We start from the raw sequence: 19,622 nt of genomic DNA, 5'->3' as shown, positions 1-19,622 counted from the left end.
GGCCATAAAAGCCAAACTTTAAATCCCTACAAATAGACGAATTACCTTCTTGAAATTTACCATTTTGTAATTTAAAAATTTATTTTTTATTAAATATTATAGAAAACGTTATTTGTTTAATCTTGTAGTAAACTATATTATTAACTGTACTTTATTAAGATTTTTTTTAGTTTCAAGTAAGCAAAAAATCTAAAAGGTTTCTGTTAAAATACTTTCTCTTGAATTTCTGCTTCATAAAATATACTTTTTTTTATCATTTGTAATAGCTAAGAATTGTTGTGCTTTTTAAGATATTTTGTTCATTATTTTAATTTATAACAACAAGATTTGTCACGTCCATAGTTAAATTTGATCATCTATATGAAATGTACAATTAATTTTTTTTTATTGTTGGCAACCGTATATTTTGAAGTCAGCTGGGGTGGATAGTAGTGCAGTATGAAACATAAATAAATATTGCAGGAGTAAAATTATCGTCGACTCTTAGTAAGTTTCTGCAATTAAAAAATATGATTAAGCGACGTACAGTGAACAAGATCTTTGATCGCTTACACAAGACTTTCGTAGTGTCGTGTATGTTTGTGACGGTCGTGGGCACTGGTATGCTAGGTTTGCACGCCTATCGGTACTTCACAGTCATCAGGCCGCAAAAGAAACTGCAAGAGGAACAGCAACGTAAAGAGTTGCTGATAGAAGGAAGAGCCCAAAGTGATACCACATTTGAATTTCAAGATACGGCACCTCAGTTAAAGTTATGAGGAAAATCTAGTGCAGTGCTGTGGTGTAGTGTACCAATGTAAAAATCACGTGCTTTTTGTGGCATTTTAAGCCAATAAAAAACTTTAATCTTTGTTGACTTTTTTTTTAGCTTTTTTGACTCGCTCTTTAGTACTTGTATGATTAATAAAGGCACATATTGCCAAGATACTGCGAAAGGGAAATATTTAACTAGAAGAACTCTAGAAAACTTAGAAGAGAGGAGAATAGAAAAGGCAACAAACTCGCAGGTCTTGAGCATGATTGGGGAATGGAGAACTTACTTTAAATGAGGAGAGTGTATTGGCAATAACTTTAAGAGTAATGTAGATCCAGATACTTTAACAATATTGATACAACAATAACTTGGCGGCACTGACATTACCACTCCAACAATCTTAAGAGACAAGTGCGGGAACATGAGGGTTTTGGGCGGAGAATATTCACATGCTTGTTTTGCACAAAATATATTTCTCTATTAACCTTACTTTCTGGTATAATCTACACCAGAGCCCTACCTATACTATACTAGGACACAATATGAAATATTTCCCATGGTATCGTGTTCTATATTTCAGTCCTACGTATCCTAGTATAGAACACGATACCGAAAGTATATTTCTTACTGTATTGTATACTATGATCTTGTCCGGTGGAGTATATTTTGCAATGCCAAGTTTATAATTCAATTATAGAACATATACTAATTAATTGTAAAACATGATACCAAAGATATATTCTGTAGGCCTACACTATTTTTCTCAACATCTTTTGCAGAACAAGCATGTGACTCTTCCTTATCCAAAATGCCCATGCCTGCGCTTACGCCATAATAATGTGCAGGTCATTACTTCAGCACAGCCTTGTTGATGACTTCATTAACATCTTTACCATATCATGACCTACCCTCACCGAAACATTCGCTTTGTTTTTATCACTTCACAGTTGCAAAAATAACCTATAGAAAAATGAGCCATTTTTAGATTACGTAATATATTTTGAGATTCACCTGACATCGCAAATGGAATACACACAACACACATCATACAGAGTGCATTTAAAAAATAACAAAAATCAGAAACATTAAAAGCCATAAAAAAAAACACCTTATTAAACTTTATGGCTTGGCAATAATCGTTTACTGTAAATATTTCCCTTGGAAATACTAAATTGATGCTGAAAAAAAAATTCCATTCTTCCATTTAATTTATTCTACATTGCAGAACCTGAACCATTGCTTTTCTGTTTGCTACTGCAATCTCACAACTACTCATTCTTTTTCTGAACTGTACCGTTATATTAATTAAATATCATTAATCACGACTTTGCTTTTCTCTTGTGATTACTACACTTAGGTATTTCCACACATAGGCCTAGGTATCCAATAAGTTTCTTAATACTTTCGTATTTTTGGAATCACTTTATAAAGATATTTAAATCTACTTATTAATTCACAACTCCTCACACCAAAACTCACTCTATCATTTGTCTTTTTTTTTCACTCTGCTTTTTTTTACTTTTTCTTTCCCCAATATTACCTACAAAGTATATTTTCCTTCATTCTGCAATTCAATTTATCATAGGCAAACTTCCATGACAACATACATTTTCCTTTATTTCCAATCAATGCTAAGTACAGTATCATTTTTTCAACTTCACCATTAACGTTTTCGTAGTTACACTTTATGACTATTCACTATCCTATATTTTAATTTAATGCTTCTACTAAATCTTTTTTGTTCATGAAAATTGTTCTGTAAAAGCACATAACATTTTAACAAGTGGTTCCCCCGTGATTAGAATTATAGGCACATGTGAAAAATATTTTCAGGTTAATGGTAATTTACCTTAAAAATATTATTTTCAGGTAAACGGTTATTAACTAATGTAACCATAGTGACAAATTTATGTTTTGTGTTAATAGCACAGCTTGATAGTCGAGATGGTTTTTCACGAGAGATTTCCTGGATTATGTTGCCACCACCATACGTACTGTTGATTCCTTGATACTAGTTGCAACTTGTCCTTTGATTCTCCAGAGATCCTCTGAAATATAGCATAGGTGAGACTGATTTCCACCATGATTTGTTTTCAGTTTCATTGAATGTTGAACATAATTGAATAGAATAAACTATAAAAATCAAAAAAGTTAAATAAACTTATAAAGTTTTTGTCCTAAAGTTAACGATGTTTGGAACTGCCACTGGTTCTGCAAGTTTAGCCCTCAGCTATTTCCACGCATAAAATCGAGTGAGGAAAAAAAATAAATTAGAATTGTGTTTTTTTTTTTGTTTTTTTTTTTTTACATCTTAAGAACATATTTCTCTGAAAATATTACTAGGCTAATTATATTTATGCAGGCATTTGACTAAGGAAACTTAATTTTCTTAATATGTATTCAGAGTATGTATACGTATGCTATTCATGCTGTTTCTCTGTTCATTCTTCATATGTTGATTCACCAAATAATATTCAGTGGCCAGGTTTTTGAGAAATATGGATCCTCTTCTCAACGCTATGCAAGCCTACTGTCATAAGACAATAGCAGTGTGTCACCCCGGCCGGCACAGGTGTTGAGCTCATAGACATGCAAGATTAAAGTTATAACGACCACACAACACCCAACTCAACAAGTTTTTTAATATTTTATTAGAATGTGGAGGCACTCCTTGCAGGTAGAAGGATATATATGGAGGGAAAAAATAGTTACGATGTGAGTGGGGTATTGTTAAGTGCTGAGTATTTAAAACTATTAAAGTGTACTATGCCAAATGTTTTTGGACCAATAATGTAAGACATATATTTTGGCAATTTAACATCTTTCTTGTTATGATTTAAGTGTAAAATGGCATTAATATAAAGTTCATAATGTAACACAACAGGTGCTAGCCCAAGATTCTTTTAGACTATTTGATAATGAACATAAGCTCAACTTAAGTTTGTTCAGTTTATTAATTTTTTAAAGTTTTTGTAGATCTCTATAACTGTTATACCTTTGTTAGCATACTTTAAGGGTAATTACACTATTTCAGCCATTAGGTTATGTTAATGAATCTAAAATCAAAGTTATATTTAATGTAAATATTATAAGTTACGTTTCCAGCAGGTTAAGGCTCTAGATGTAGCTGGCGACACATTGCCTTAAGCTCCGGGTCCAACGTGGCATGTCTACTGGCTTGTGAGGAGAATCATGTGAGTATCAGCAAGCTTTTGGTGTCGAAGCAAAGAGGTATAAGCCTCCAAAGAGAATCAATATTTTGATTAAGTAGTTTACAAAAACTTGCTATATGGCAGCACAAATATTAAGGGTAATGTAAAACGGGGTGAAAAGGATTAAAAGTTTGTAAAAGTATATTTTGCAACATAATACAGCAGAAAAGAACTATACATAAAACTATGTATTAACACTATCATTTGAAACTATTATAACAATGTATAATTTTTTTCTGTTGTATTATGTTTCAAAATATAATGTTACAAACTTTGGATCCTATTTACGTCGTTTTACGGTACGAATGTGAATCCCTTTGGGATCAAACAGTTTGTATGCATACAAACAATTTCATATTAACATTGAACTTAACATAATGTGTATCTGTATTCTGTTACTTACATCCCGTTGCTTGTAACCACCTCAGTTATCATTGCGTCAACCTACAACGCTGGCAGTGAGAGCTCTGGTGTGCTGCACTACTGGCAACTTCACACCTTCGTGGGTTCGCAGACGTGTCGCGATGGGAGTACTGCCGGTAGTCGGCAGTGCTGCCACCAGCAGTGGAAACACGACAAGCCCGTTGCGAGCCGTGTGGCTCCACTCCGGGGATATTCTCGTCAGAATCGTGACAACTCATTCAGCATGCCGTAATAAAACACAGGTATTAATTGTTAACACTTATTATTTTACATGAACAACAATATTTTACAAGTATGTAAATAACTTTGGTTTATTGGATATAACACAGTTAAGTACTCTAGATAAAATTTTTTGTTACTTGTAGTAATATTCACACAATGGTAGTAATTATAACAACAATCCCTTCCAAGTCACAAGTACAATACAATAGCTCTAAAAGTTAAGTGTTGAAGACAATAGGTTTTGTTTGCACATAGAAGAAAACATTTCATTATTACGGGTCTTTGCAATTCAACACGTGCTTTTATCATGTGCCCATAAACATACTTTATCAAGTCCAAGGCAACAGCTGAAATAAAAAAGTCCCGGTCAAAGACATTTAGCTGCTCGTCAGATCACTGTATGGTTGTTTAGTTAAGTTTAATTTATTGCATCCAGTATATATTTTGGTCTGTACACGTTGGCACAAAAGGACAACAATCAAGTTTTAAAAACAAGTACAGAAGAAATTAAAAATGAAACTATGCAACACTAAGGTTGAAATTTCACTGGATGGTTAACAGTTAAAAAGTCCCTTCTGTGTGGTTTTAAGGGAACCGGGGAGATGATGTGGCAAAATGCAGGGAATGTATACGTAAAGTTTCGACGGCCGTTTTGGTGCCGAATGCTCTAGTGTACCACGAGGTGCTCTGGGAGCTACGTCTGGTCACTGTTTCAGTTCGGAGGTAAAGAGTGCAGCACGTGAACCACTAACCAGGGGCACACAAAATGGTGTGTGCAGCAAGGGCCTAAGTGTCATCCCGTGTGTTTTGTCACACAAACACCGTGTTATCAGGTGCTTTATGGACGACATCCAAGGAGTAAGACTTGGTGCTGTTAACACAACTCTCATGATATTTCATGACAGCTGTTTTTTTTTTGCTCTTCACAAGACTAAACAAGGGTAGGGTATCCGACTCTTGGATAGTAACGGAAGTTGAAATTGGTTCGTGGAAAGTCACTGAATTTACTTTAAATCTTGGAAAAGTATTGAAAATTCCTCAATGGTAGCCATTTGAGGAAACATAACATAATCCAGTCTTCCATCACCCAGACTGTGACATAATTTCTTTATTTTTTTTATTTTAATTCAATGTCAGACACTATAGACACTATAAAAAGGTGTATGTATGATCCTGTTTATATATATATATCCCCCCAAACGTTTGCGAGTTACGAATGCGAGAGACAAGACCACGATGCGTGCCAGGTTCGGAGCGGGCTGGTGGCCACTGACGTCACACGCCGTCCATCGACGTAAGGTATACCACACGTGCCTGGCCGGATTACAAGGGTCCTCGCTAGCAATCCCCCTCCACTGCCCGCGCAATGTTCCGCCTCCTTTAGCAGCCTGGGAATCCCGGGCTTACAGAGGCCGCCTCAAGGAGTGACGTGAATAAGCTACGCCTTTCTGGACTTTTCGGGTGTCGAGTCGGCCCAGAATGACGCGACTCGTCACAGCCGCTCTCGTCAGTTCGAGAAGGGCGCCACAGGTATATAAGCAGCAACGCCGGCCCCTGCGGGAGTTCCGAGAGTTCTGAAAGTTCGGAGAGTTCCGCGAGTGAAGGGAAGTGCGACATCGGCGAAGAGGGTGAGAGACCCCCTCGAGAGTGGCGCGATGCAGTGACGGGACCGCGAGAGTGGGACTGAGTGGCGTGAGGCTGTGTGTGTGTGTGGACAGGCGCGAGGTAAGGGGCGAACCACTGTCTAGCCTTGCTACAGTGAGGAGTGCGAACTGTGGAACTTGACAGACATTGAGTGACTTGCGAATAAACATTTTTAAGTGCCAGTGATTGGTGTTCGGACGTAAGTACAATTATTTATTAGTAATTTAAATATTAATAACTAATATAACCCTTGATAAAACTTAATTCGGCTATCCCTTACGAACCCAGTTCTCCTCCACATTATGCTCATAACTATATATGTATACACAAATATATATTTAAGGCATATATTTTTATTATTTATTATAAGAAACTGCTAAATAATCAAATTTTTTTTTAAAAAAAATTAATTGGGGACATTTGAAATTTTGGTCATGAAAAGTCAGGGAAATTTTATTGCAGATTTGTATAAACAACCTGTTAATATACTTTTGTGATGTGGGGACTAACAGCGAGTTGTGTTGACAGCAGACATCTTGTGACGCGGACGGTGGTGGCTTCATAAGACTGGGTTTGTACACCACAGAGGCCGAATTCTGTGTTTGCCTTCTTACTTATTGTTAAAGAGTCGATTTATGGAGTACACTAAGCTTGCTATGCACAGTTTAAACTTAGTAAACTCACTTTGTGTGTATTGCCTTGTGTCTGCAATGAACACATGTGCAAATCACCCAGAAGTTGTCTTTATTTTTGGAGGGAAGTGTTCTCTGAGATTCTCTTCCACATGCATGCTGCAGTAGTTATAGGTTTAAAACTACTTTCCTTTGTACCTTTTAGCTTTTACCTATCACTATACAGACACAATATTTCTTAGGAACATACATATTTGCAAACACTGTACAATAAGGCACACATTAAATTATTTAACACTTATCACACTATTCTGTGAACTACACTGAAATAACATTTTCCAACAATGCTCATTAAAATGTTAAGTATGTTAGCTCATAAAAATTTAGTTACAATAGTTACACAGCTCAGATACACATAAACAATCTCCAAAGCAAACACACAGTGTTTCAAAAAATGTTTTTTCAAGCAAATTGCACTAGCTGAAACTATAAAATCAGAATAATAAACTGAATTTATTTCATCCAGCATCACTTTTTTTATTATTAAGGAAAGTTAACACCCATTTCATTTCGATAGAGATACGTTAAGTTATAAGTTAATTAGTTTCGTTTTGCCAGTTGGTTAATGTAATAGCATTTTAAAATAAAATAATATTCCTCTCCATTAACATTGTTTCCAACCGCAACAGCACAATTGCTTCAACATACAAATCTTCATAAAACTGATTTGGTAGCAGGATAAACCATCACGTATACTTTGGTGTGATTTACGATGGGACCACAGCTGTCGTGAGACGTTGTGGTCCAGCGACACTGAGGTAGTAGTGATGGTAGGCACACAAAGAGTCTTGCTAGGTAACCGGTAGGGCACACCTCGTGGGTTGCGATGGGACCACTAAACCTCAAGGCACAAGCGGCGATGCCTTGCTGACCGCAGCTACCAAGGTCCTGAGTTGAGGAAGCGAGGGAGTGTAACTGTCCACATGAACCCTGGTCCCTCACCAGCAACAGCTAACAAACAGATAACATCGGCTGCAGTATGTAAATACAAAGTTCAGTGAAGTGCTAGTGACTACGAACTCCACTGCGCTGCACTAGAGTGAGGATGTGCTCTCTCCCAATGATCACGACATGACATCCTTGATAAACAGTCTGTCCACACATTTCACGACACATTCAGATTGTTAGCACTCTCCTCAAAGCAATTACTTGTCGTTATTACTGAAACTTTGAAAACTTGGCAGCCTGAATAGTAACAGTTGGGCTTTGCATCTTTGTAAATGTGAAAAAATAATATACTGTCAGTAGAGATTTCTTGTTGGCTTGGACCGATCACAAGAATTGGTATAGAGGTTTAGGTGTTTCGAGTCCAGGCTAGAGTAACACTGGAGCGGGCAGGTGAGGACGTGAGGGTGTCCCGGGCAGTCGGTGTCTGGCGCATGGTCGCGGGAGGCTACCAGTCCACCACGTCCTTGAGCTTGATGTAGAGGCAGCAGGAGAACACCATGCCAAACACCTGCAGCACGCAGATGCCCAGCCCCACCGCACCCAGCACGATCAGCTGCCCTTCGATCTCCTCCGACAGACGGTAGATGCAGCCCTGCAACACCCCGCGTGACGCTCCTCTCCCCCATCCTCCATCCAGCACCACTGAAACTCAGGGGCGTAGGAACCGGGGCGGACAGGGAGGACGTGTCCCCCTGAACTTTTTGGGTGGAGGGGACTGTCCCCCCCCCCCCCCTCCCCCAACTTTCTAGACAGTGATATTTTTATTTTATAATATTATTCTGCCCAACTTTATTTGTAATTTCTTCACTCTCAAATTTTATCTTAAGGAAACAATAATAATTTTAACATATATGTATCCAATGGTTAGATACAAAAACTGCTTAAAAAGCGCTATTTTACACTTTTAAAATCAAAATTTTCCGGTGGAGGACCCCCGGACCCCCCGTCTTAGTAGGAGGGGAATTGGTTTACACAACATCAAAATCATTATTTGTCCCCCCCCCCCTCCCAACTTTATGAACACAGCTACGCCAATGCTGAAACTCACTGTTTCCTTCATGACTCGTATCCCACTCTGCCTGTCTGCCAGTAACTACTAACCTGCTCTTAGTTTATGCTGTATGCTAAAGGAAAACCCTTTCATCCTATACAAAATGGCAAACCATTGAATAACCTACCTGGTGATAGGTGTATTGCCAACCACAGAATAACTTTTTGCACTGGTTGGTGGTCAGTGTTACCACTGACATTCAGGCGGAACTGCAATTGTTACAAGTAAGTGTAGTGAGTAGAGCTGCCAGCCAGTAGCAAGACAGCAGTGAGCAGTTGATTACAAACCCTCCCTTCTTCCGGCAGCGTGTATATATATATGTATGTGTGTATGTATATATATATATATATATATATATATATATATATATATATATATATATATATATATATATATATATATAGAGAGAGAGAGAGAGAGAGAGAGAGAGAGAGATACTTCCATCACCCTTCCCCTGTAGCATTCTGTTTCAGGTTTCGGTGAAAATTTGTCTTCTCAAACACCATGGACTGTGTTTCTTTATCAACTATGGCCACATTTTACTAAACTATTATCAAACAATTTAAAAATTCACCATCAATTATGAGAGTACAGGCAGAATTACAATAACCCTTCACCACCATCTGTCTGTCACGTGACCTGTTGCCAATTGGAGGGCCCGAAAAATTTCATTCATCAGCCCGTCAAAAGTTTGACAAACTTTTACTTTTGACGGACGGATGGATTATACATATGGTTTTAGCTGTGGCAGTCAATTGTTTCTGGAATACAGGCCAAACATTCACAATCAGTAATCTTAATTTTTCCGAGTATTCGCTAATGCAATATGGACAGAAATACGACATAAATAGCAGAAAACATCGAAACAAGTCTCTGAGAGAAATACACTGGTTGTTGGTAATACTATTGGGAAAATATTTTGACAGACATGAAATGTAATCGCTTGATTAGCTGCGTGGCTGGCTAGCTGCATGGCATTGACGGGTGAAAAAGTGACGAATCGAAAGAGCCCATAGGCTACTGTAATTCTGCCTTATGATTACCAAACAATTAACATTTGACCAGAGATTAGGAAAGGATACAGATGGAGCATTAGCCGCCAGACGTGAAGCCATTTTTCCCCACTTTTTTTTTCCTGGTTTTCACATTCCAATATGGCGGACGTTTGTTTATATTTTTATCAGTTGTTCTAGACTGCTTTTATTAACAACTGAATATTAGATCAAAATATTTCTAGTTAATATGGTTATATAAATTCAAAGTCCAAAAAAGAATCATCATAAAACAAATGTAGTGAAATGAGTTGACCTTTTATCTCCAATTTACCTCCAATACAGGTACAGCTGATACATTTGTAAACAAACGGCCGCCATATTGGCTTCACCCCCTCGTTAAGGGGAAGCCTTCTTTTCACAGACGAGAGAGCCAAACGGACGATCGTGCATCTTCGGGTTTTTTTTTTTTGTTCATTGTAAATAAATATGGCGGTGTTGATAAAAGGATACTAATGGTCAATTAGGTTAGGTTAGCTACATTAAAAATACTTTAAAACATTGTGGACGGTTGATTTGGTAAGGATAGCTACATTAAAGATACGGACAAACAAAAAGCTAGCATGAACTTCGAGGAACTTCGGGTGTAGCTCTCTCGTACGTGAAATGAAGGCTTCCCCTCGTTAAGAATCGGATCTATTGCTCCATCTGTGTGCTTCCCTAATGTTGCCTGGACACACGAGAACGCAGCGCTGCGAGCACGCACGCTGTAGTGGATGTTGGAGGGGTGGCTGCTGCGGCCGCAGCCCTGGGACACGGTCTTGCAGCACGAGTCGGGCACCAGGTTGAGGCCCGCCGCTTCGCTGCGCCGCCACTCGCTGTACTGCCAGTCCTCGAAGCGCATCGCGCCGCAGCACCGGAACTGCAACACGCGGCCGTGCTGTCGCTCGCCTGCCGACGGGTCCTCCCCCTGCCTCTGTTCCCATTGCCCCTATGGGTGTATCGCATTTCTTCTTTTCCCCAAATCGCGAGAATGTTTATTGACGTGACAACGTCTAATAAATCGATGAACGCCGGCTGCACGCACGAAAAAGTGTCCCGTAACTCACATTGTCCCATTACGCTGTTTCCAGTTACGCTCATTGTACGCTTGCGCCGCATCTGTCTCTCTTCCACTCGATTGGAACAACCATATCGATTTGACATTTTCGAGGCACATTAAACTTGAAACACTCCCATTCGTTTCCTACTTTTCCTTTCATCGTCCTATCCTTAACAGAATAACACAGATTGGAAGAAGTTAAATAGCAAACATGTATAAAATTTATAGTTAAAATAATCTCTTCGTCAAAGTAATAAAAATATTTGAATTAATGAGTGCAGATAAAAGTAAATTTATCAATTAAATTGTAGATTTCATTTCACTCCTTCTTTGTATCCATACTAAATAGTGATAATTCAAGAAAAATGATTCAATTTTATTCATAAACGTATGCAATAATTTCATCAATGTTTTGTTATGACGTTGTCACGTTAAACTATCGTCCGTAAACCGACTTTACAGACAACCAATTTTTTTTTACGTATCTTTAACCGGCTTGCAGAGCCATAACTTGAGAAAAGATTTAAATAAAATATTATAAGGGTTCAAGATGGATCTTGTACTATAGAAGGGGAAGCAAAGTCGATAAGTATTTATAAATATGTGTAAGTATTTACAAAACTAAATCTATATGTCCATACATATCTATAGACGTTTAAGTGAAGCCCAAAAAAAAAAGTTTCCAAGCAACCAACAAAAACCTGTTCTTTACAATATTCATAATTTACACTCAAGGCTATTTAATTGGGGGGGGGGGGGGGGGGGGGGGGGGAGATTAAATACTGCGGAACAGCTGGTGTGGCCAATACCTCTTGGCTTCACCGCCTCGTGTGTAATCCGGCTTCATGCTCCTCTGTAGGAACAGAAAGTAGACCACCAGTATCGCTTACTCAATTCTTACAATAATCTAATTTAACAGGTTCGCCGAAACACAAAGCCATCTATGGCCAAATGTTACAAAGGTGTGAAACAGGACACAATTTTTTTTTCTCATAAAATGAAAACATTTTATAGTCTAAGAATAGTTTCTTTTCATCACTTAAACAGTAGCTTTTTGTGTTCTTTGAATTGAGTTAATTTAACAATATTACATGGCTGAGTGATTCCATAATTAACGTAGAGTAAGGAAAACCATTTTGCTTTGAGTTTAAAAAATTTCCCACCTCGGTACCTAATTTTATTTGCGAATTATATTTCCCACAGTAACTACCATATTTGGTTTTCACTAAAAAAAGATTCCTTATCAAAGCGCAAATTAACACCACACACTTGGCTGAATGAATAGTTAATAAAACACTTTGAAAGCCACAAAAATACTTATATCAATGAAATCAAAATTATTTTCAGGGGATGCGAGGATGGTGTTTTTAAATCAGCAAACCCTTGTCCCATTACAGATTACAGCCACGAGAGATAGACTGAACAAGGTGATTCCATAGTGGCTAGCCGATGCCTTCTGCGGCAAGAGGGTGAGGGCAGCACAGGAACGGAATTTTGAACAAATTACGAATGACATTATCAGCAGAGAAATGAATCCAAGTATATTTACAGGTCAGTCCATCAGAACGGCCACTAGGAGAACCTGTCGGGCAGGGACGTCGGAACGGGGAGGGGGGGGGGGGGGCAGCAGGGGCGAGTCGCCCCCGTGCTGTTATGCATGGGGGGGGGGGGGAAGCGAGAGTAGCATTTCGCCCTCCTCCTTTTCCCAGTATAAATGTTTGGTTCTATTAGTATTTTTTCTCAACCAGTAGTTACAAACGTTGCATTGGTGATCACATGGATTAGAAAATCAAATTTACGATTGTCAATATACTGTAAAATGATTGCAAATTCCTAGATGGTATTTTATTTAAATTGTACTACATCTACTGTCAGAGTAGTATTTAATACATACTACGTCATCAAATTCTTGGAATGGTATATTTAATATTTTGGTTCGGAAACTCATTAAATAGCAAAATTTTGCATCTAAAATTCCAAATTTTTCCAGGGGAGGGCCCCCGGACCCCCCGCTCTAGGACTGAGGTAAGTGTGATACATCTGTTCGGCCCCCCACTAATGAAAACGTTCCGACGTCCCTGCTGTCGGGTAAGGTAAACCTGCATCACACGATGGAAGGTTTCATACAGTAACCTCTGGCTCAATAGCCAGGACCTAAAACAGGGTTTCCACAAACATCCATAGAAAAATTCTCCTGACTTCTTCATGACTTTCCGTAACAAAAATTACAAATTTCCCTGACAAAATAATTAAAATAATTTACATATACTGCAATTTTCTGACAATCCTATCATCCTTATAGCTGTACTAGTCAAAAAGAACCTTGCCTAAGCCAGTTTTCAGTGTGTATAACTGTGCACTTACACACCATTAAAATAATAATAATAATCCACAGTCCTGGGATGGCATACCAAAATTAAATCTTTACACCTTAAATGACTATCACTGAGGAATTTCCATTACTTTTCCATGTTTTTAAGTGGATCTCTTGAATTTCCCTGACGTCCCTGACTTTCTCGAATGATGACATTCTGTGTATTTAGTGAGCTGACAGGCCAATGATAGTAAGGAAAATACTACTTATAATTAAGTGGGAACAGAACTTAATATTTGATTCTCTTTTTGTGGTTTATTGGGATATTAATTTAAAATGTCCCTAGAACTGAGTATGTACCGGTATGTCCTTAAAAGTTTCCGTTCTGTAATTCCCTTGGTTGCAATATGTACGTTACAAAACAAAAAAGGTTCAGAGTGTGACCTGGACCAGACAGACAGCTGATAGTCTGCTGCATGACGTCAGCACGAGGATCGCGCTCGGGAAGCGCGCAAGACGCCGGAAGTGGAATGAGGTCACCTTATCGCGGTTACGGAACAACCTTCACGACCCATGCGGGGCGACCACATGCAACACACACGCACGCCCGGCAAGACGCGCCTTCGAGCCGTACACAAGCGCTCTCGTCGCTTCAAGTAGTTCCACAAACCTCTCACAGAGCGCAGTGTCATACAGTGGCGGATCCAGAGGTTCACTCTAGGATTTCAGAATAGCCAGAGAAAAAAATGTCTTAAAATTACTAAATTTGTATCTAATCTACTCACACTACACATAACATCCATTCACCAGATTTTATAATTCTACAAGAAATTCATTAATTATATTAAAATATTTTATTATTTTCAGAAAAATCATTTTTGTCGGCAATATTAATGTAGCAGACAACTGGTTTTTCGGGGGGGGGGGGGGGGTCACGCCGCTGGTGCCCCCCCTTGGATCCGCCACTGGAGTCATATATCACCCGAAGGGGATTATTTCTTGTCACCGCGTTCAAAATGAATCTGGCAGACAAAAAAAATCAACATTCTGTGTACGACCTTTGAATATATATACTGTATAGAAGTCGCGAGTGGATAGGATTTACTCTACGTTTTTCAGAAGCGTATGATGAGCAGCTTGGGAACTTCACCGCTGCAGTGCGCTGCCGTAACGCCCTGTATCGTCTTAGTTGTTATTTACACGTTAGAGCGCAGCGCTGTCGCCCGCTGTCATTCCCCGCACCCCTCATCATTCATTCACTGCAGCTCAACGTCGTTCAACAGGAGGGGGAAGGGGTGTTTGAAGAGTTCGACACTTGTCCGCTAGGGACCACCACAAGTCGATGCCCTAGAGATGGTGGCGATTGCGGCGGTGAATTAACTAACTACCTCAAAACCGTATTAGAAATTTTAACCTGGGCTGGCGACTTCTATACAGTATATATATTCAAAGGTACGACTGAGCCGTAAGTCTTACAAAATAAGAACCATTTATAAAATTGGTGGCCGCTAAACTGGGTTACTTGAGTTTGTACGCGTTGTAATATGATATGTAGAATCGAGAGTGTGTTAGGAAGCTGTACCCAAACTTTTAAGTCTACCCAGTACCCGAAAAAAAATCCGTTTTGGGTACCGGTACCCTAATGTACCCGAATTTAGGAAAAGAAAAGAAATGAATACTCAAAAAATACTGAACAATATTTACTTGGAATGAAGACCGGCTGCACTCACGAAAAATTGTCACGTTCCGCCTGAGCCGAGCGTGCAAGAACCGGCCAACCACCGTGCGAGAAAAATCTTCTATAGATAATATCAAACAGGTTAAGGCAGAGCTTTTTAACAAATTATTCGTGATTATATTTAACAAATTATTAATTTGCAAAAAAACTGTAAATAATATTTGAAAATTAAAAAGTATGCAATTTGCCATCAATGTTTTCTCATGACGTTATCACGTTAAATTATCGTCCGTAAACCGACTTTACAGACAACCCCATTTTTTTTCCTTTTTTTTTTATGTGTATGTACCTGAATGTTGTGCCCGAAAGTGCCCGAAAGTACCCGAACGTGGAGGCGGGTGCGCCGCGTCTGGCAACAATGGAAGGCGGGAGTACCTGGTGCTGCACCAGGTCTATGGCGGCGCTGCGGCGCGGGTCGGCGCGGTACGCCCCCAGGAAGGTGCTGTTGAGGCTGGTCTCCAGCTCGCGATACACCTGCTCCTGGTACACGTACGACAGCACTCCGGCCATCGCCTCCAGCAGGAAGATCAGCAGCAGCACGAAGGTGAACTGCGCAGGTCACGAACACAGGCCGGTGCAGGGCCGGTGCAAGGTAAATTGGCGCCCAAGGCGAAAAACCTTAATGCTCCCCCCCCCCCCTCCCCCCCGGGCCAGACACCCCAAAAATATTTTCTTTGCCTCAAAATACATCACGTAAGCCTAATATTTTATCAACAATCAAACGTAAAAAAAGCTTGTTTGTTTTTTGTTTTTTTACTTTTTTACTTATTACAAATTATAACGTCTTATAAATCTATGAACGCCGGCTGCACGCGAGAAAAATTTGTCACGTTCCCCTGAGCCGAGCAAGCAAGAACCGGCCAACTGCCGTACGAGAAAAATCTTCTATAATATCAAATAGGTTAAGGCGGTGTTTTTTAACTAATTGTTCGTGATTATATTCAAACAAATTATTTAAATTAAAATTTGCAAAAAAACTGTAAATAATATTTGAAAATTAAAAAAGTATGCAATTTTTCATCGATGTTTTCTTATGGCGTTATCACGTAAAATTATCGTCCGTAAACCGACTTTACAGACAACCCTCTTTTTTTAGACTAGAAATGAGGCACTAAACAACTATCAGTCTCGCAAAGTAGATTACTAGTAATAATAAATACCTCAAGACTTGTTCGTTATCAGGATGATAGACACAATTTCAGAAAACTGAATGGTTTTTTTTTTGTTTGCATAATGGACTATATTATACACGATGATTTTATTTTCTTCAGTTATTAAGCAAGCAATAATATTAAATAATTATTTGCTATTAATAATTATTTACTATTTAATTCATACATTTAATTCCGTCACAAACATTTCAATTAGTATTTGATTATAATACTAGCGCTCTCTGTGAGTTTGCAAAAGAACTAGCTAACTATAGTAGCGCTCTCTATCGTGTCGATTTGAAACACTGCTTGGGTACATGTCGCCCGCTGACTGGTGGACCCTCAGCCAATCACGACGCAGGGCCGACAGGGTCGTAAGGAGGCTCCGGTTCAGCTTCCACATTTATGAATGCTTGGCTTCACCCTTATTATGTCTATTATTATTAGAATGTATAGGGAATCGTATAAGTAATACAATACGCACGTAAGCTACCACGTTTACAGTTATGGTAACAGTAAAGTTTACAGTCTTTAGAATTTTTTGACGTGACGTCTAATAAATCTATGAACGCCGGTTGCACGCACGAAAAAGGATGACTCATTGTCCCGTTACGCTGTGTCCCGTTACGCTCATTGTACGCTTGCGCCGCATCTGTCTCTCTTCCACTCGATTGGAACAACCATCGATTTGACTTTTTCGAGGCACATTAAACTTGAAACACTCCCATTCGTTTCCTACTTTTCCTATCATCGTCCTATCCTTAACAGAATAACACAGATTGAAAGAAGTTAAATAGCAAACATGTATAAAAGGTATAGTTAAAATAATCTCTTCGTTAAAGTAATAAACATATTTGAATTAATGAGTGCAAATAAAAGTAAAAATTATCAATTAAATTGTAGATTTCATTTCACTCCTTCTTTGTATCCATACAAAATAGTGATAATTCAATTAAAAATTATTCAATTTTATTCTTAAAAGTATGCAATAATTTTATCAATGTTTTTTTATGACGTCACGTTAAACTATCGTCCGTAAACCCACTTTACAGACAACCAATTGTTTTTTGTTTTTTTTTTAACTTTAGTGTTTAAAACGCATAACGTTCAATTATTTGGAGTCTCAAAAAAAATTTCCCCCTGGTCGGCGGCCTTGAATGTTGCACCATGCCCCTAGCATTGAATTTTGAGTCAGGTAGCAGATCTCCTTGCCATACACACACTGCCATTATCTGTCAGGAAATATCGATAGTTAAAGTTTTTGCCTTGTTAACTGCGTCGATATCACACATTTTAAATTATTTTTCTGGGTTTCGATAGCACGTGCAAAACTGCTTCCATAATTTGTATAAGAAATAGTTGTTTGTAAAGTCGGCGGAGAAGAAAATATCCAACATGGGTGAGGCCGATTCGCCGAGAGAGAGAGACTGTGCTCTCTCGCAGCCTCCCACTCTAGACGTCACAGATACGGCTATATCGCCATCCCAACTCGGCGTAGAGGAGGTGAGTGGAAGAATGAACTAAAGAGCTCGTTCACTGCACACACTGTTTTAAGATGAAATATGTAGAGACAGGAAAAATTCGCGAATTCATTTCGCGACAGGCTAAAATACAAATAGTTATACCTCAGTGCTGCCTCTGCTATTGGCTCACAACTCACCTGGATGACACTGGGCCAATGAGAAACACTCAACCAAAGCTTTATCGAATCACAGGCTGCTACGTTGGGACGTCTCACAAGACAGCAGCCAATGAGTGGGTGATATTTGACTGAGTGTACGTAGAACTATGGAGTTCATCCTGGAGGTCATTGAACTAGCGAATTTTTCCGGTCCCTAGAAATATGTAACCGCACGGCTTAAAATGACTTTTGGTTAATATGTTTTTTTATTACTCTGCGTAACGATATTGCAAAAAAAAAAATACATAGTGAAAAAATATTTTTCGAGAGCCGCAAGACGTTCTAAAGCCGGTCAGCCTGTATTTAAAAAAGTTGCGAAGAGATTGTACTTGCACGCGGAGAAAGTAAACGTGGGTGTTTGTGTGAACACTGAGCTGACACCCCGTGTCACTGGACTGTACCAGAGTGACTTGTGGGAACTGAAGCACAGTGTTTAGGTCACGTGCCTCCTGCCCTCTGACCCGACAGCTGACCCCGGCATCCCAGGGCCACGCACTTCTCCGCTGATCCGATTGAGGCAATCTTCTCGCCTGACTCCACGCGTCGCTAACATGTTCCCCCCCCCCCCCCCCCGGGATGGGCCAACTAACCTCTTCCAGGGCCCGCCGCGTCAGGGGTGTATGTGTGTTAGTGAGTCGGGATGATAAGCGCGACGCTCGCTGGTGCTTCTAGCGCGGTGTCTCCTCTGGACTGGCGCGCAGTCTTCTCGTCGTCACAGGACAACTGTGAAATTTGAGCGGTGACCGTTACATCATATGGCATAGAAATGAAGATACAGGTGTAATGCAAGTCCCTCAAGTGCTTTAAATAATCTGTACCGGTTGTTTTATGCCTCAATATTACTCTGAAAACATGCGTTTCAGCCGTTTCAACTCTCCTGAAAACACAGTTTAAAAACTTAATTCGAAATCAAAAGTACTTTTCGGCCCTCAGCGAAATCTTAAATGCTTTTCGTAAGCAGACCCCACTCGGATATCTTGAGTAGTTTTGAAATCGCGTTGTTTTTCCTGAATCTCTGCGCACCGCGTGTGTGTCCGGGTAGGCGGAGCCCTTAAGCAGTTTGATATGGAGTACCTGACCTTGCGGTCGTACCTCCTGCCTAAGTTCGACTAAGAGATTGAAGATGTAGCTGTAACCAGCAACGGACCAGCCCAAAAGCAACGGCTGAAAATAAAACGGAAGCAACTTCTCTTCTGAGAAATGTCAAGATGTTTGAATTCATTATTCTCTTTGGTAAATATGAGACTATGTCGCATTGACATCGTCAATCAACTATTCCAAAAAGAAGACATCACATTCCATCGATCAGCTAAATATATTAACCGTCTGCTCTCGGAGTTAGAATCAAAAAGGTCAAACAGTAGCAATCATATAAGCGAAAGAAATAGCCGAAAAGCACATTTTAAAGAAGTGCGGGGGAGGAATAAACGGATGTTTGATGAAAATGACGAAGATGAAAGGTATGAATTGTTATAAGGACAAAAGTTCCGAGTATTGATTGTACAAATATTAAATCGGATTCAGATTTAACTGAATCAAGGGTTAGAAGCCATCAAAAACTTTATTAGTTCACTTGGTTTCCTCAATGGAGCTCGGTTTGAAACAATGAATGGGGAAGAATTGAAGAACCAGGCACTTTATTTAGCCACCACGTAAATGGAAGACCTAAACAGGGACGAGATGGCGATATGAGTGGAA

General features: G+C 39.3%; 1 protein-coding gene across 1 annotated transcript in view; it reads right to left on the bottom strand.

Moving 5' to 3' along the window:
• Positions 1-4,634: 4,634 nt before the first annotated feature.
• Positions 4,635-19,622, bottom strand: part of LOC134532102 (CD151 antigen-like) — a 67,484-nt gene continuing 52,496 nt past the window's right edge. The window contains exons 4-6 of the mRNA XM_063368410.1: positions 15,468-15,641; positions 10,705-10,860; positions 4,635-8,487 (exon numbers count right to left, since the gene is read on the bottom strand). Of these exons, the coding sequence (XP_063224480.1) occupies positions 8,341-8,487; positions 10,705-10,860; positions 15,468-15,641 (477 nt within the window). The 3' untranslated portion in view covers positions 4,635-8,340. The remainder of the gene's footprint in view (positions 8,488-10,704; positions 10,861-15,467; positions 15,642-19,622) is intronic.

This window comes from Bacillus rossius, chromosome 5 (assembly GCF_032445375.1).
Source record: "Bacillus rossius redtenbacheri isolate Brsri chromosome 5, Brsri_v3, whole genome shotgun sequence".
Lineage (NCBI taxonomy): Eukaryota > Metazoa > Arthropoda > Insecta > Phasmatodea > Bacillidae > Bacillus > Bacillus rossius.
Note: the sequence above shows the minus strand (reverse complement) of the source record. Positions and strands in the feature narration are given on the sequence as shown.